The sequence below is a fragment of the Arachis hypogaea genome, chromosome 5, assembly GCF_003086295.3.
Source record: "Arachis hypogaea cultivar Tifrunner chromosome 5, arahy.Tifrunner.gnm2.J5K5, whole genome shotgun sequence".
Taxonomy (NCBI): Eukaryota; Viridiplantae; Streptophyta; class Magnoliopsida; order Fabales; family Fabaceae; genus Arachis; species Arachis hypogaea.
The window spans coordinates 113,337,408-113,352,816 of record NC_092040.1 but is presented as its reverse complement, the minus strand read 5'-3'; the positions used below and the strand labels follow the sequence as shown (position 1 = coordinate 113,352,816).

Below are 15,409 nucleotides of genomic sequence, written 5' to 3'. Positions count from 1 at the left end.
GGTAATGTGATAATTTCCATACGTTTAAGCCAGCAGGGGTAGGGTGTAGCGGGGGTAAAGAACATCTTGGGTGGGGAATAATAGAGGAGAGTGGTTGCTTCGAAATTAAGGTTTTGAATAATATTTTGTGCCGGTTTGGGGCTTCACTTTGAAAACAAAACATGGAATCGTTCTAGAAGTAGTAACTAATAGTTGGGGCAAATGACATATATAAAATCATTGGATGAAATATTTAAAAAAAAGCAACATTTTAAATATATTACATTTCAGTCTTAAATTTATTTTTAATGAATTTTTAGAAATTATTTATTATTTTATTTTAAATTATTTAATTTCTATTTTTATTCGTTTTAATTTTTTGATATTTTATTTGAATTTAAATGGGAGTATTTAATTTATATAAGTAGTAAATCGAATCAAATTGATTCGATTAATAATGTGCTTTCGTTATAGTGTAAATTAAATCAATATTAAAAATGTATAAATTAAATTTAATTATTTTGATTTATATAATTTTATTTTAGAATATACATGTAAACTAATTTACTTTAAGACATCAATATAATTTTGATCCTCAAATAATTTGTTTGCATGAATTACCCTTAAAATAGAAAGGTTATATCTTATCTTATCATGAATTCTCGCAAAGGATAATTTGCACTAAACTTTGGTATAATTTGAAAAAAAGGGATCTTAGCTTTTCGAAATTATCAAACCATGTATTTTTTTTTTTTCAGTGACCTTGGAGTTGGATGGATATGGCATAGGGTGGGTGCCTGCTTTAGCCAAGTCAGAGAAGGAATAATATAAGATACTTGGATTAGGCTTTGCTCATCACGCATTTAAGCATTGCCACACGGAGAAAACACGGGCATGATGATGCATCCTTATGTTCTTTTCTGGGAAAGCATCACGCCAAAATTAATAAACATAGCGATTGTGATTGTGATGTCATCAATCCATTTATTTTTTATTAAGTTTTTCCATCGATTTAGCATTTGAGTAATATACCTTTTTTAAATACTAATATATTACAAACAAAAAGTGTTAAAACTCCCAAAAAGATTGGTGTGTGATTATATAGATTTTTAATTACTTTAAGTTAAGCAATTCGATAATAATAAAGAGGCAGTTTAGTTCTTCTATACATAGTTATGTTAATGTCAGGTACATACCTAAATTTTGAGCTCATTTCTACGAGTGCATACTATTGGGCATTTATGTGTTGCAATGAGAGTGTATAATTAATATATTTGGGATTCAGATTAAGAAGATAGCTAATCTATAAAATGCAGTTATGGTATTTTATAATTGAGTTTAGTGCATGTTTAGACATCTTTTTCTGGTTTATGTTTGCACATGTACAATGTGAAGTGAATAATTGCACTTTTTAACCAAGCAAAGATTGTTTAATTTGGTTTTCTTCCCACTTTTTTTAAGGTAAAAAACCATGCTCCATAAACAAAAATTTATTTGTTCATTTGTAACTTTACTATGAATTATGATCTATGAACATCTAAAAAGTTTCTAGTTCAATGACCATGGAAGTTAGGCCAAACATCAACCTAGTATAGAGACAGTACCAAATTTTGAGAACTCTATCATAAGAAGCACAAAGAAGCCCACATCGTGTAGAGAGTACGAAAGAAACAAAGTGTAAAGACTATAAATAAAAGCGACGAGTGACATTTAAAACTCATGGAGCCGTGTGGTGAACACAGAGCGAACTATTCTTTCGCCTTTTACTAAAGAATACCGTGTGTTCGCCACTTAATGCGGCATACGCCAATTTTTGGGAGAACTCTTCTTTGAAGAGTTCTACAACAATACTAGTTAAAATGTTATTATTCTCTTTATATGTATGATTTATTTTTAGATCATATATTCTTTTCTCACTGTAATAAGTGTTATTGGATTAATTAATGAAAAAATAATAAATTGGTTTTAAAATTGAGTTCTGAGTAGGTGAAAATAAAAAATTATATATTTTTTTCTAAATTAAATTTTTATATTTTTTTGGTCAGGGACCATGGGCCAAAACTTTCCAAATTAATTTTTTATTTATACCTTTTAGCGAAAATGGCCAACATTAAGCTTTTTTTTGGGGTTTAATACATTTATGTTTTTGTAGTAGGACGAGTGGAAGCCCACGAATAAATTGTCAAAACTGAGGAGGCCAATAACTTCAGAACAAAACTTTAGGCCAAACAAAAAGAAAGACAATGGCTGAACAGTACATGACTATATTAATGAAAATAATAAACCAACCCTTGTAAATAAATAAAAAGGACTGGACATCTAGGGATAAAGCACTGTTTCGGTGCGGGTCAAGGTCAAAAACAACAGAAATAAAGAAAAAAATCATTATAATTTGCTTGTTCCTGAATTCTTTTTTTGCGCTAGACGTCGTAGAGAATTAAGAATTCTAATTTGTTTCAATTCTAAGAATAGAAATAGTGCACATAAAAAAATAATATTTTACAATAAGAATAATAAAGTAAATAATTGCTGTAACGTTTTGGCTGAAAATAAGGATCTTGATAAAAAAAAAAAACCTAATGAAAAAAAACCTAATGAATTTCCATTTTTTTTTTGGCCAAATTTTCGATTAGAGGATTTAGCTTGTATGAATCGCTATTGGGTTGACACCGATAATGGAAGCCGTTTCAGTATAGTAAGGATACATCTGTACCCACGATTGAGAGGTCGTTAATCTATAATCTATATTTCTTTCTTCAATTTAGCGTAACATATCCGGTATGCGGATACAAATAGATACACGCATAGATGCACACACGCATTGTGTTAACTGTATTATGAGGCCTTGATACTAATTCAATTATATATCCTTTAGATACAAAAAGGAATCGAAAAAATCGGCTTATCGTCTTATATCTACTTTTATCTATATAATTATATATATAATTAGTATTTTATTTTTTAAATTGACATTTTTTTTATAGAAATATAGTATGATTTGACATCATAATCGCAAAATGTTAAAGAAATTTAGATTATTGTATATACAAAATACCTAATTTTAAATTAGTATCATTACTATTACAGATCAAACAAGATATCTATAAAATATGGAAGGAGGAGAAGAACGCTTTTAACTTATGGTAAAAAATTTATTTCTACCAAGATTTTCACAAGAAAAAAAAGAAAAAAACCCCGACTCGATTGAATTTCAAGTATTAAATTTCACCAATAAGATACGAAGACTTACCGCACATTTGGAATTGCACCGAAAAGATTATTTATCTCAAAGAGGTTTACAAAAAATTTTGGGAAAACGACAACGGCTACTATCTTATTTGTCAAATAAAAATAGAATACGCTATAACAAATTAATAAATCAATTGGATATTCGGGAGTCAATAATTCGTTAATTGAATTTGAAGAGTCATTTTGAATTATTCGAAATTAGAAAAAATATATATATTTCATTTCTTTTATTTATTATCATTTCGAATTTGTAAAAATTCTATTACAGTTACAGTAATTATATTAATAGATTAATATAGTAATATATACTATTAATATAGTAATATATATTATATACTAATATAGATAGTATCTATAATTTAGAATATTCTTATCCATTAAGATTTAATATGTATAAATTTATCCATAATCTATCTATAAAAGATTGGATTATCAGGGTAAATTTAACCATATATTTATATCCTTAAATTAATTGAATTTATATAAGATAAAGAATTCTCAATTTATATACAGAATGAATTCTAAAAAGTAATTATCAATTCGATATCTCTATCGAATTTCTATTTTATTCGAAATAATCAAAAGAATATCCCAATTACTAACTGAAAGAAAGAGAAAGACCCAATCCAGATCATAATGAAAGATTCCCGTGTTTTCCTTCGAAAAGGTAAAAACTAAGACGAAAAAAAACTTGAGGGGACTATATTAATGAAAATAATAAACCAACTTGGGTTGGTCGATTGGTCAGTTCACTCGTCCGTTTAAGCAAGTGTCGGGTTTGAATCTCGTCTTGTGCATATAGCAATCCATTAGCCAGCCAGCGGCAGACCCTTAAATGAAGCTTAGATCTGCGACAGATTAGTCCTTAACCTGTCGGATTGAGGGATACCGTAGAAAACCCAAAAATTACTAATGAAAATAATATAATGCATGATTGCATTAAAAATATTCATGCTTATATTTTTCTTACTTCTAAATCTTGTTAAGAACCAAAAAAAAGATGTGTTAAGGACCTAAGGTTCTGTTCATTTTAATAATTATTTTATTTAAAAAAAACCCCTAAAAAAGGAAAACTTTTTCATAGCGAATGACAAGTACATTGATGTTCAAACATGCTAATGAGAAGGAATTTCAGCACATCAATCAATGGAGAAACTAAGCAAAGATCTAATATAGAACATAGGATAATATGGTAATAAAGAGTTTATATATATCTCTTGACTCTTCTTTTTTTTTTCGGTTTAGGAGTGATTTGGGGTCATTGTTAAAAGGGATGGATCGCGAATTATTGAATTCTTTTTTCCGATTTTGGGTCAAATTTTGTACAAATGATCGGAGGAAAAAAAAACTTGTGTCTCTCTTGAAATAACGCTGAAGTGTCCTTAAATGACAAGCCAAATTTATTGGCATGATAATTGCATTAAACACTAGCATAAAACTATAACAAGTTTATTTCCTTTAAGACCAATACAATAATGCTGCTTTAGTGGTTAGACATTAAAAACATGGTTGCCAAGACTGATGAGACTATTTTCAATATTTCATACAAATATAATTACAGTCAAGACTAATTAATTACGGTCTTTCAAACCCAGTAGTAGTAAGCTCAATCTTTCAAGTTATGTAGTACAACCCCAATTATTTGCCGTCACAATTAGGTAGGTACAAGGTACACAATTGAAAGTACATGCATCCACTACATTTTTTTAATCAAATATCACAAAAGTTAATAAATTGTACTTCAAATTATTAAAATGACCTCCATGAAATTTTTGTCTATCCATGCAAGTATCAATGATTTCATTTGGGCCTTTTGAGTTACATGAATAATTTTCACCAAAGTTAATTGGTTGTAGAAAGTAGAAATTAAATGAGGAGTTAATAAGAGTTGGTTTGAGTTGTCTTAATTGTGGCACGTGGTGGAACAGCTTGCATGCATGTGGGAGAACACATAGGCCAATATATGTTTAATGATATTTAGTAGTAACCCTGCATATATGTAACCTGGATATACCAAAATTAAAAGAAAAATGGAAATGAAAAATACAATGCAAATCAATTTGGCTTAGTCGCCTCAATTCCCTTATCTGCTTTGATAAGTATTAGAAAGTTGAATTTCATTTTGTATATATAATAATTTATTGGTTAAGAACAAACTTTTATATAAAGTTAAAATCTACTAATACATAATATTTTTTAGCTTCTTAATGGAAAATACCGAGAAATAAAATGGATGCATGCATGTGTTTTTACATTAATAATTATATATTATGAGCAATCTTATATGATTAGTATATATTATTATTTTTTGTGAACAATCATATTTATATACGTTTTGTACAAAAAAATATATAATTTGTATTTATATTTATTAAAATTTTACACACATAAATTAATATAATTTATACCAATATTTTTTAAAATTTATATACATAAATTAATAAAATAAAAATTTAGTATTTGCATTGTATTAATTAAATAATGATAAAAAATACTAAAAATGGTTAGTTTCAAAAAATTTCTCATGCATTATTAAGTCATTTTAGCTGGTCTTTTATTTCATTGAATGTAGTGATGTGTAAATAAGAATAATATATCATAAATAATCTATATATTGTCCTGGTTCTCAAATTGAATTGACAATATGGCAAGCAAATTAATTGGAGTTTTGAAGAAACTATATCTAGCTATGAATAACTGCTCTCTGCAACACAATAAATTGAAAACCAGCAACATTATTACTGTTCACTAAAAGTATGTTTGGTTGATATATAGTAGTAAAATTGTTAACGGAGTGAAATGTTCAAGAATATAATAATCTTAGTGTGACATGTTGAGATGACGAACTAATAATTCGATATATTTCCAACATAAGCTTTTGGTTTTTACCAAGGTTCGGAAAACCGGACCGGTCATCAAACCGCTCTAGTTACTGGTTCACTGATTCATTGGTCCAACCGGTTCAACCGGTGGTTCAATTGGAAAAACCGTTTCAGAATAAAATAATAAATAAATTATATATAAACATTATAAAATATAATTATAGTCTAATATAAATCTTAAATATCTTCCAAATTTAAAACATTATATGAAATGTCAACAAAATCCATATGATCTTATCAAAATACAAAGTTAAATAGTGAAAAGAGCAATGGTGCAAACAGTAACAATACAACTAGAAATAATCATTAATCACTCCTAAATTAATTCAAAACAGTAGCATAACAAATAATCACCCCTAAATTAATTCAAAACAGCAGCATAACAAAATCACAAATCACAAATCACAAATTCAAAATTCAAAACACTCAGTGGCATAATTTCATAACAAAACAGCAGTATAAGTGCATAACAAGTTAACAACAGCAGCTTAACAAGCCACAATCAATAATCACAAATTTCAAACTCAAATCAGCAGCATTACAAAAGACCCAAGAAATCACAAATCACAAATTCAACCTCAAATCCCTAAAAGAGTAACACAGACTCAACTTTTCACTAACCTCAAATCAGTAAATCAGTAATCAGTAAATCAGTAAATCAGCATTGATCAAACTAAATGTATACCAGCTACCTTCAATTTATTTTTGTATTTTGCAACCCCTGGTTTTGTTTTGCAGTTTTGCTTCCTTCCACTTGATCACATTAGATGTATTGAATCTAATTCGTGCAGCCCCACTTGCCCATTAATGTCTCCCACAATTTGGTGCAGAGGATTGCATATTCAGCTTGACAAAAATGTTAGAGCTTCCATTTCCACCAACCTCGGAAGTTCAACCTGAAATCCTTGAAAACAGAGTAACACAGACTCAACTTTCCACTAACCTCAAATCAGTAAATCAGTAATCACAATAAAAATAGGAGGATCGACAAGCATGTTATTATTCACAGAAGCTAAGAACAATGAAAAATGGAGAAAGATTCAACAGTTTTCAACCCAATTTTAACAAAGCTCATCACAATCATTAACAACAATAAAAAGCATTGAAGGAACAGTGAATCAGTAACATAGGCAGTGCAAATTTAAAATTTAAAAGCTATCAATTTAAAATTTATCATCAAATACAATCAGAAAGCAAAGCCAATCAACCAAGCACTGAATGAGCATTCTGTTCTGATTATGTGACTGGGAAGCAACAAATTCAGCAACAAATTCAAGTTATAGCAACAAAAACATAATAGAAAATCGTTTATGGTTTCTATTGTATATTGGAAATTTTGCTATTAATTGTTTATGATTTCAACAAAAACACAATGCAGCAGCAGTAGCACAGTGGAGCCACAAAACACACAACAACACACTAGAAGCCAGAAGCCACAGCAGAAAGCCAAAGCCAGAGAAAATCAATGATTTCAACAAAAACACAAAACCCTATCATCATTGAATGATTTGTTGATTTCAGAACAGAGAGTCACATAATAAAACGAAAAACGAAGAACAAGGGCACACCAAAGCCACTGACCTTCGAGAGGGCGAGGGCGACAAGACGACGGCAAGCAGGACGAATCCGATGGAGGATGGGCGCCGAGCGAGGAAAAAGACAGCGAACAGGGGGTTTGACTTGGATAATGCCAACAGACGAAGAGAGACTCCTTGGTGACAAACCCCTGACTGCTACAGATGGCGACAAACAACAGCGACAAACAACGGCGACAACACGACGGCGGCCGAGCTCAAGGAAGAAGCAGTGCACCTGCGACTGGTTACTGCGAACAGATCGAAGACTTGGAGAACTCCCCTGACTGTGACGCACGAAGACTCGAGGAGACAAGCCCCTGACTGCGATGGACGGCGGCAAACACGGCTCCTCCCTGCGGCGGTGGTGGCGGTGGTGGCGGCTAGGATTTTTCCCTGGTTGAGGCCAAGCGTGTTCTGCACTTCTGCTCGAAGGAATAAGGAAGGAGATGGTGAAGGGCGTTTTGTTTCTCCCCTTAAGCGCGAAACGGCGCCGTTTTATTCAAACCGGGCGGTTCCGGTTCCGGTTTGACCGGCCGGTTTTTGTCCGGTTTAACGGTTTATATCCGGTTTTATAATTTCCGGTTTTAGGCATCAAACCAAACCGTTTATGTCTCCGGTTCGCGGTTGAACCGGTCGAACCGGCCGGTCCGGTCCGGTTTTCAGAACATTGGTTTTTACGGAAAATTGAAAAAGGCAATAATTGATTAATCCTTAATGGCTTGATTATCTTGTTGATCTAACAAGACATATTCATTTAAATTACGTATTCGAAAATTCTAATGCTACTAAATATTAGCCTTTGATTACCCCTAAGAAAAATAATTAACTAGCTTGATTGTCTGGACCTAAGCTAAAATAATAGTAGCTACCTGGAATATATAACCTCTAATATCGGCTCATTAATTTTTATAGATATGGAGTCCAATTTTATCTTATTATGGATTTCAAAAACTTTGACACAAATATGGAGTAGAGAGGAATTGCATTTGCCAGTTGACAATTCATGTAAAACGATTAATATAATGATTTATTTAACTTGTGATCCGGGGTGTTATAAAATCTTCAATGGATTTGCCAAGGTTGCGAGAACCGGACCGGTCAATGAACCGGTGAGGTTACTGGTTCAATGGTTCAATGGTTCAACCGGGGTTCAATCGGGGTTCAACCGGTTTAATTAAATATTAAATAAAATTATTAAAAAAGCTAAAAATAATTTTAAATATATTAATTTAATAAAAAACCGTTAAAAAACCAGCCGGTTCGTCCGGTTTACCGGTTTACCGGCCGGTTTGACCGGTTTTTTACCGGTTTTTTGCTGGCCGGTTTTTGAGCTTACCCGGACCGATTAACTGACCGGTTCCCGATTTTTCCGGTTGAACCGGCCGGTCCGGTCCGGTTTTCAGAACCATGGGATTTGCTATCTACTACTTATTTTGCCAAAATAACAAAAAATATTAGTAGCGTTTGGTTTGGTAAAATTTTAGAGAATTATTTGTGTTTTTAGTTTTGAAAAACTAAGGGTGTTTTTTTAAATATTTATAAAGATATTTTTTAAAAATAATTTATATTTTTTAAAATTAAAAAATTTAATATAATTTTATATATTAATGAATATTGATATTATTTATTTTTTATTATATTTATGTTTATTAAAACCGTTTTAAATATTAAAAGCAATCACTATAACAAAAATTATTTTAGGTAATAACATAATAACTATTATACATCTTATTTAACTAATATTTTTGCGTCAATAATATATTTGTCGTTATTACTATATATTATAATAGCAATTATATATTTTTTGTGATCAATAAAAAAGTTTTTACCGACAATTGTATAATTATCGTTGAAATTTTTTAACGACAAAATATAAAATGACTAATGTCTAATTATCAGTAAATTATTAGTAATTATTTTTATTACCACTAAAAGTAAATAAATAATCGTTAAAAGTGACTTTTTTAAGAGTGAATTTTATTAAACGCAATTTTAAGTAAAAACTTTAATAAATCCATATATATATATTTAAATTGGTCTCACAAATTTTATATATGAGTCAAGTTAATATTCTAAACTTCTGTTAAATTAAAATGGTCATTTATATATATATATATATATATATATATATATATATATATATATATATTGGTCTTATACCATTTTTCATTTTCTCTGTCATTATACAAAGGACGTAATTTTGTTGTATTTTATGTAAAATTTAGGGGTAAGTACGGGTAACGGATACTCGATTATCCGTCAAATCTGAATTGAACCAATTAAATTAGTTATGGAACCAATCGGTAATCAGATTCAACTCGAATCAAATCAATAGTCTTTGTTAGTGATTGGTTCGGGTATCGGTTCTGAGATGTGGAATCCGAACCAACCCGCAAACCCGATCATATATTAATTAAATATATATATATATATATGACTTTTTCATTAGACAAAGATTATTCACTATTAATATGTTTGGATTTTAATGAGTTTAATTTTTAATGTATTTAGTATTTAACATATTTTAGATGATTTCTATTGATGTTACATATTTATTGTATTTGTTAAATTTTTAAGATAAAAATTTAGGTTTTTTTAATAAATTTTAAAGTTATCGAGTACTCAATTACTCGAACTAAACCAATCCGTTCTTAATCGGTTTGGTTTAGTTCGGATATATATATATATATATATATATATATATATATATATATATATATATATATATATAATACAAATTCAAACAAAATTGAACAAATTACAGTTTGATCGATTCGATTTTAATTTGACCATAAATCCGAACGAAACTGATCCGTACTCACCCTAATAAAATTCAATCATTTACATAAGTATAGGTCAAATAATAACAATAAGATACAAAATAGTTTGAGGACAAATAGATGTGATACACATCATGATGATTAATAAAAATTTATGGGACTAATTTACCCCCTCATGCATGCATAAAATCTTAGACCAATTTAAGCATGGGTTAGGAAAAAAAATCACAATGAAAACAATATTCTCAAATGTCTTTATGTAGAAAACTGAAAACTTCTATTAAGCCATTAGTATTAGTGAGAAAATTAGGTTGGAAATTATTGATATATATGTTATAGACTTGTGGAAATGGACGGTAAACGCCTACAAATTAATAGAGTTTAATTTTGATTCACTGATAACGTAAAATATTTTACATAATAATATAATTATGTTTATTTTTTTATATGACTATTTATACGATTAATATAAAAATTAATTTTTTTTGATATAATATTACGTAATTAAATATATATAAAATTATTTTACACTGAAAATGAATTAAAATTAAATTTTAATTAATAAAACAGCTGAAAGGATCCTTAACAGAACAGACGGCGTGTTTTAATATTCGGCAAGAATGATACAAAAAAAGACAAGTATCTACAACCTAAGCTGGACCATTAAAAGGTTAACATGAAAGTCATCAGATAACAATGACTTTGAGGATGTGTATTGTGACCTTATAATTAGTCTCACAAGTCACAACAATAACTAACATTATAACCACATCCCTTTTCTTTCTTTCTACTTTTTAATCTATCCAACGGACACAAATTTGTTTAACAAAGATGTTACCTGTATAAAAAATAGCCATGATGTATTTATATATAAATAAATATGTTGTAATAAAGTTTATTCTTTTAACATTTGATAGCATTGAATAATGGATCATTTATCATTAAGTTAAAAAGCTGTTACTATATCTATTCATTTTGTATAATGTTTATACTCTTTTAATATAAAAAAAATTGTGCTAATTTAATATATAAGTCACTATCACTACACAAAACATTTATTTATCCTTTAAAAATCCAATTCCAAAAGAATTGGGGAAGCATGTTCATGTGCTCAGAGCAAATGCATACTTCCAAATTTGAAGATCAAAGTACATATTTGAAGTGTGACATATGAAATGGACCTACATACATAGATTTACGGTAAAAATTCAGGTGAAGTCGACTTCACGTGAAGTTGATATCTGAGAGTTGTTAGATGAAAATTTAGTCAAATCAGTCAAATCATCTAATGACTCTCAGATATCAACTTCACTTGAAGTGGATTGCACCTGAGTTTCCACCTAGATTTATAGCTTTAGATGCTTTGATTTTAGGCATCATTAGGCATAAAAAATGTAACAATTTCTAAAACTTTTACTTAAAAGAAAAAATTAAATTACTACCTCCTACCAAAGCTAACAGAGTAAAGGGCTCATTAATTGGTCACAACCACTTCCATGGATTCCATAAATGCTATCCAACAACATCACTCAAATGCAGTTGTCTATAAAAATCAAAATTCACTCTAACACACACACATCAAATAAAATTGTTACTTCAAATTTTATTTATTTATTTATTTTTATCATTGTGAAAATGGCAGCAGAGTCTCTGAATCTGAAGATGACAGGTAAGAGCCATGTGAAGGCAAAGAAGAACATTGGAAGAAAAGAGTATCAACTTGTGACCTTTGATCTTCCATACTTAGCATTTTACTACAACCAGAAGCTGCTGTTTTATAAAGGGAATGACTTTGAAGGAATGGTGGAGAAGGTGAAAGAGGGTCTAAGTGTGGTTCTTGAGGAGTTTCATCAGCTAGCAGGGAAGATAGGAAAAGATGAAGAAGGAGTGTTCAGAGTGGAATATGATGATGAAATGGAAGGTGTTGAAGTAACTGAGGCTGTTGCTGAGGATGTTGGTGTTGAAGATCTTGCTGTTTCTGAGAGTAGCAGTTCCTTGATGGAACTTGTTCCTTACAATGGTATCTTGAATTTAGAAGGCATGCATAGGCCTTTGCTTGCAATTCAGGTAACTTTTTTCTTTTCTTTTTGCATCTTCAATAAGGTAACTTCTTAAGAGTTTGATTTTGATGCACTGACACAAAGTCGAGCAATCACATCCATTCTTTTAGATAACGTGAAAGGTGAAAGATAGTTATTTTTATTAATGTGATATTATGTAATTGAATGCGTATGTAAAATAGTTTTATATTGCCAGTGCATCAAAATTAAATTCAAATTTTTATTTATATTTTTTTATTAGGGTACTATGATTTAAGAGGATAATTGTCATATTAATTTCAACGGAATGAACTTTGTAGGGTAGGAGAAGTTTCTTACTAATCATTTGTATGAAATATTATATAAATTTGGTTATCTTATGTCATAAAGATATATTTTAAGAATATAATAATATTATTTTTTTAATTTTTTATGTATTTAATATACTAAAAATGTTAAAAGGATTATTTTTTTAATAATTTTTAGTAAAATATTTCTTTATGTATTTTTAACATGTGTCTTTAAAAGAAGGATTTTATTTGGATATAGCTTCATAATGCAACATAATACACATATTTTACACCATTTTTAAAAGGTGATGATAGATGTACTTGTTTTATGTTATAACTTATAAGGTAAATTGATTAAGACTTTAGTTATGAGATTGTAGGTTAACTTAGTTATATAATGCAAATTAGTTAGTCTCTCTTATATCCTACTTAGCTTAGCAAGTTGGCAAAACAAGAATGAGTAGGCTATTTAATAGGATTATTAATGAGTTGAAAACTGGAAACAGCTTCTTCTTCCCTTTCATTTGGTTGAATTTTAGAATGGTCCTAGTAACAGATATATTAATGGACCCAATCCAAGGCAACTGAACTCAACTACCACATTTAGTGACTTGCATGCTGCATTGCATGTGATATTCATGATTACCAATTCATGACTCTCTGCTTTTGCATGAAAAAAAAAAAAAAAAACTAAACATCTTCACTATTAGTATTTAGTAACAATACACCTTCCTAAATGTTTTCTTAAATTAGTAATTTTTTTTTCAACTTTTGAGTGTATAATAACATACAATTACATGGAAATGAAACTCCCTTAATCATAAGTGCTTAAACACTTATTTCCCAAAATACAGGTTTTAAGTTTATCTTGATAAATGTTTTCATAAATTAAAGGGTCAGGTTTGGGACCATTGCCTTTGCTATCTCTAACTTTTCATTGTGGTAATAAATAGAACCATGTCACATTCAATACAAAGGTAAGGTGTAGGTAGTCTAATAAATTGAAAGTTTTAAGCTCTAAAGATAAGGCATGGTGAAAAATCACCCCATGTTACCCTATTTTGAAATTACCTTTATACTAAATTTAATTTATGTGGAAAATATTTAAGAGATTTTTTTTTTTTTGGTTGTGAACAGCTGACCAAACTGAAAGATGGGCTTGCAATGGGCTGTGCCTTCAACCATGCAGTCCTTGATGGGACTTCCACGTGGCAATTCATGAGTTCATGGGCCGAGATCTGCAGCGGCGCACCGTCAACAGTAGCCCCACCCTTCCTTGACCGGACCAAGGCCCGAAACACCCGGGTGAAGCTTGACCTCTCATTGCCTGAGCCCAACGGGCCGACATCCGATAACGAGGAAAAGCCCAAGCCCAAGCCCAAATTAAGAGAAAAGATCTTCAAATTTTCCGAGTCTGCCATCGACAAGATCAAGTCAACGGTCAACAAAAACCCACCATCGGACGGCTCAAAGGCATTCTCAACATTCCAAGCTCTCTCGGCCCATGTTTGGCGCCACATAACCCTGGCCCGTAACCTAAAGCCCGAAGACTACACAGTCTTTACCGTATTCGTAGATTGTAGAAAACGGATCGACCCACCAATGCCAGAGGCCTATTTTGGAAACCTTATCCAAGCCATATTCACCGTGACAGCAGGTGGGCTTCTGTTGGCCCATCCACCACAATTCGGTGCATCATTGATCCAAAAAGCAATTGAAGCCCACAATGGTAAGGCAATTGATGAGAGAAACAAAGAGTGGGAGAGTGCACCAAAGATATTTGAATTCAAGGATGCTGGAGTGAATTGTGTGGCTGTGGGAAGCTCTCCTAGGTTTAAAGTTTATGACATTGATTTTGGTTGGGGGAAGCCTGAAAATGTGAGGAGTGGAACCAATAACAAGTTTGATGGTATGATTTATTTGTATCCCGGCAAGAGTGGTGGTAGGAGCATTGATGTTGAGTTGACTTTGGACCCTCATGCTATGGAGATTTTGGAGAAAGACAAAGACTTCCTTCTTGAGGTTTAACATTTTCATTCCCAACTCTTTCCAATAAATTAAAATTAGGTGATTATTGCTATTCGGTAGTTATTCACTTGAAGATCCATGTTTTCAGGTAAAAATAATAGATAAGATATTGACATATGTATGTCAAATTATTTAATGCAATTCTTATCTATATTTTTACATGAAAATATTGTTTTTATATGAATAGTTACCTTGTTATTATCTATACTAATGTCATGTAATTTTCAATTTTTATTATGATTGTGGGTTTTTCGTTCTTAGTAATTAACCATGTATGGTTATGGATATGGTTATTGGTTATTGTTATTGTTATGGTCATGGTTATTGAGTGAATGCATATATAAAATAAGTAATTAGTTCCTATGGTTTTCATTTTTATCTGAATACTTTTGGTCTTTATACACGTATATATATTCACCATCTTAATTTCCACCGAAATTTGGGTACGTGGAATTTCAATAAGATCGCCCAACATGAACTTTGAATGACATAACTTTGACTTCAATCCAAATATATAATGTACCATATTATTAATTTCTTCGAAATTCCTAGTTAAAATTTAATGAGACATTATTAGACCACATA

The 15,409-nt window shown here is 30.4% G+C and overlaps 1 protein-coding gene, 1 long non-coding RNA gene and 1 other non-coding gene across 4 annotated transcripts; 2 read left to right on the top strand and 1 right to left on the bottom strand.

Moving 5' to 3' along the window:
* Positions 1-1,702: 1,702 nt before the first annotated feature.
* Positions 1,703-1,819, top strand: LOC112804749 (U5 spliceosomal RNA). Its single transcript, XR_003203365.1, has one exon. It is a non-coding gene; the product is annotated as a U5 spliceosomal RNA (small nuclear RNA).
* A 4,286-nt stretch (positions 1,820-6,105) lies between these two features.
* LOC140184630 (uncharacterized) lies at positions 6,106-8,130 on the bottom strand. Of its 2 annotated transcripts, XR_011881730.1 has the most exons (3): positions 7,692-8,118; positions 6,803-7,014; positions 6,106-6,168 (listed from the first exon to the last, which is right to left on the bottom strand). It is a non-coding gene; the product is annotated as an uncharacterized lncRNA (long non-coding RNA). The 2 variants fall into 2 exon arrangements; XR_011881729.1 differs by lacking the exon at positions 6,106-6,168 and having other exon boundaries at positions 6,549-7,014; positions 7,692-8,130.
* A 3,911-nt stretch (positions 8,131-12,041) lies between these two features.
* On the top strand, positions 12,042-15,185 carry LOC112802890 (BAHD acyltransferase DCR). The gene is made up of 2 exons (XM_025846278.3): positions 12,042-12,534; positions 13,934-15,185. The coding sequence occupies exons 1-2, from the start codon at positions 12,103-12,105 to the stop codon at positions 14,822-14,824; spliced, it is 1,323 nt and encodes a 440-aa protein (XP_025702063.1). The 5' UTR covers positions 12,042-12,102; the 3' UTR covers positions 14,825-15,185.
* The last annotated feature ends 224 nt before the right edge of the window (positions 15,186-15,409 follow it).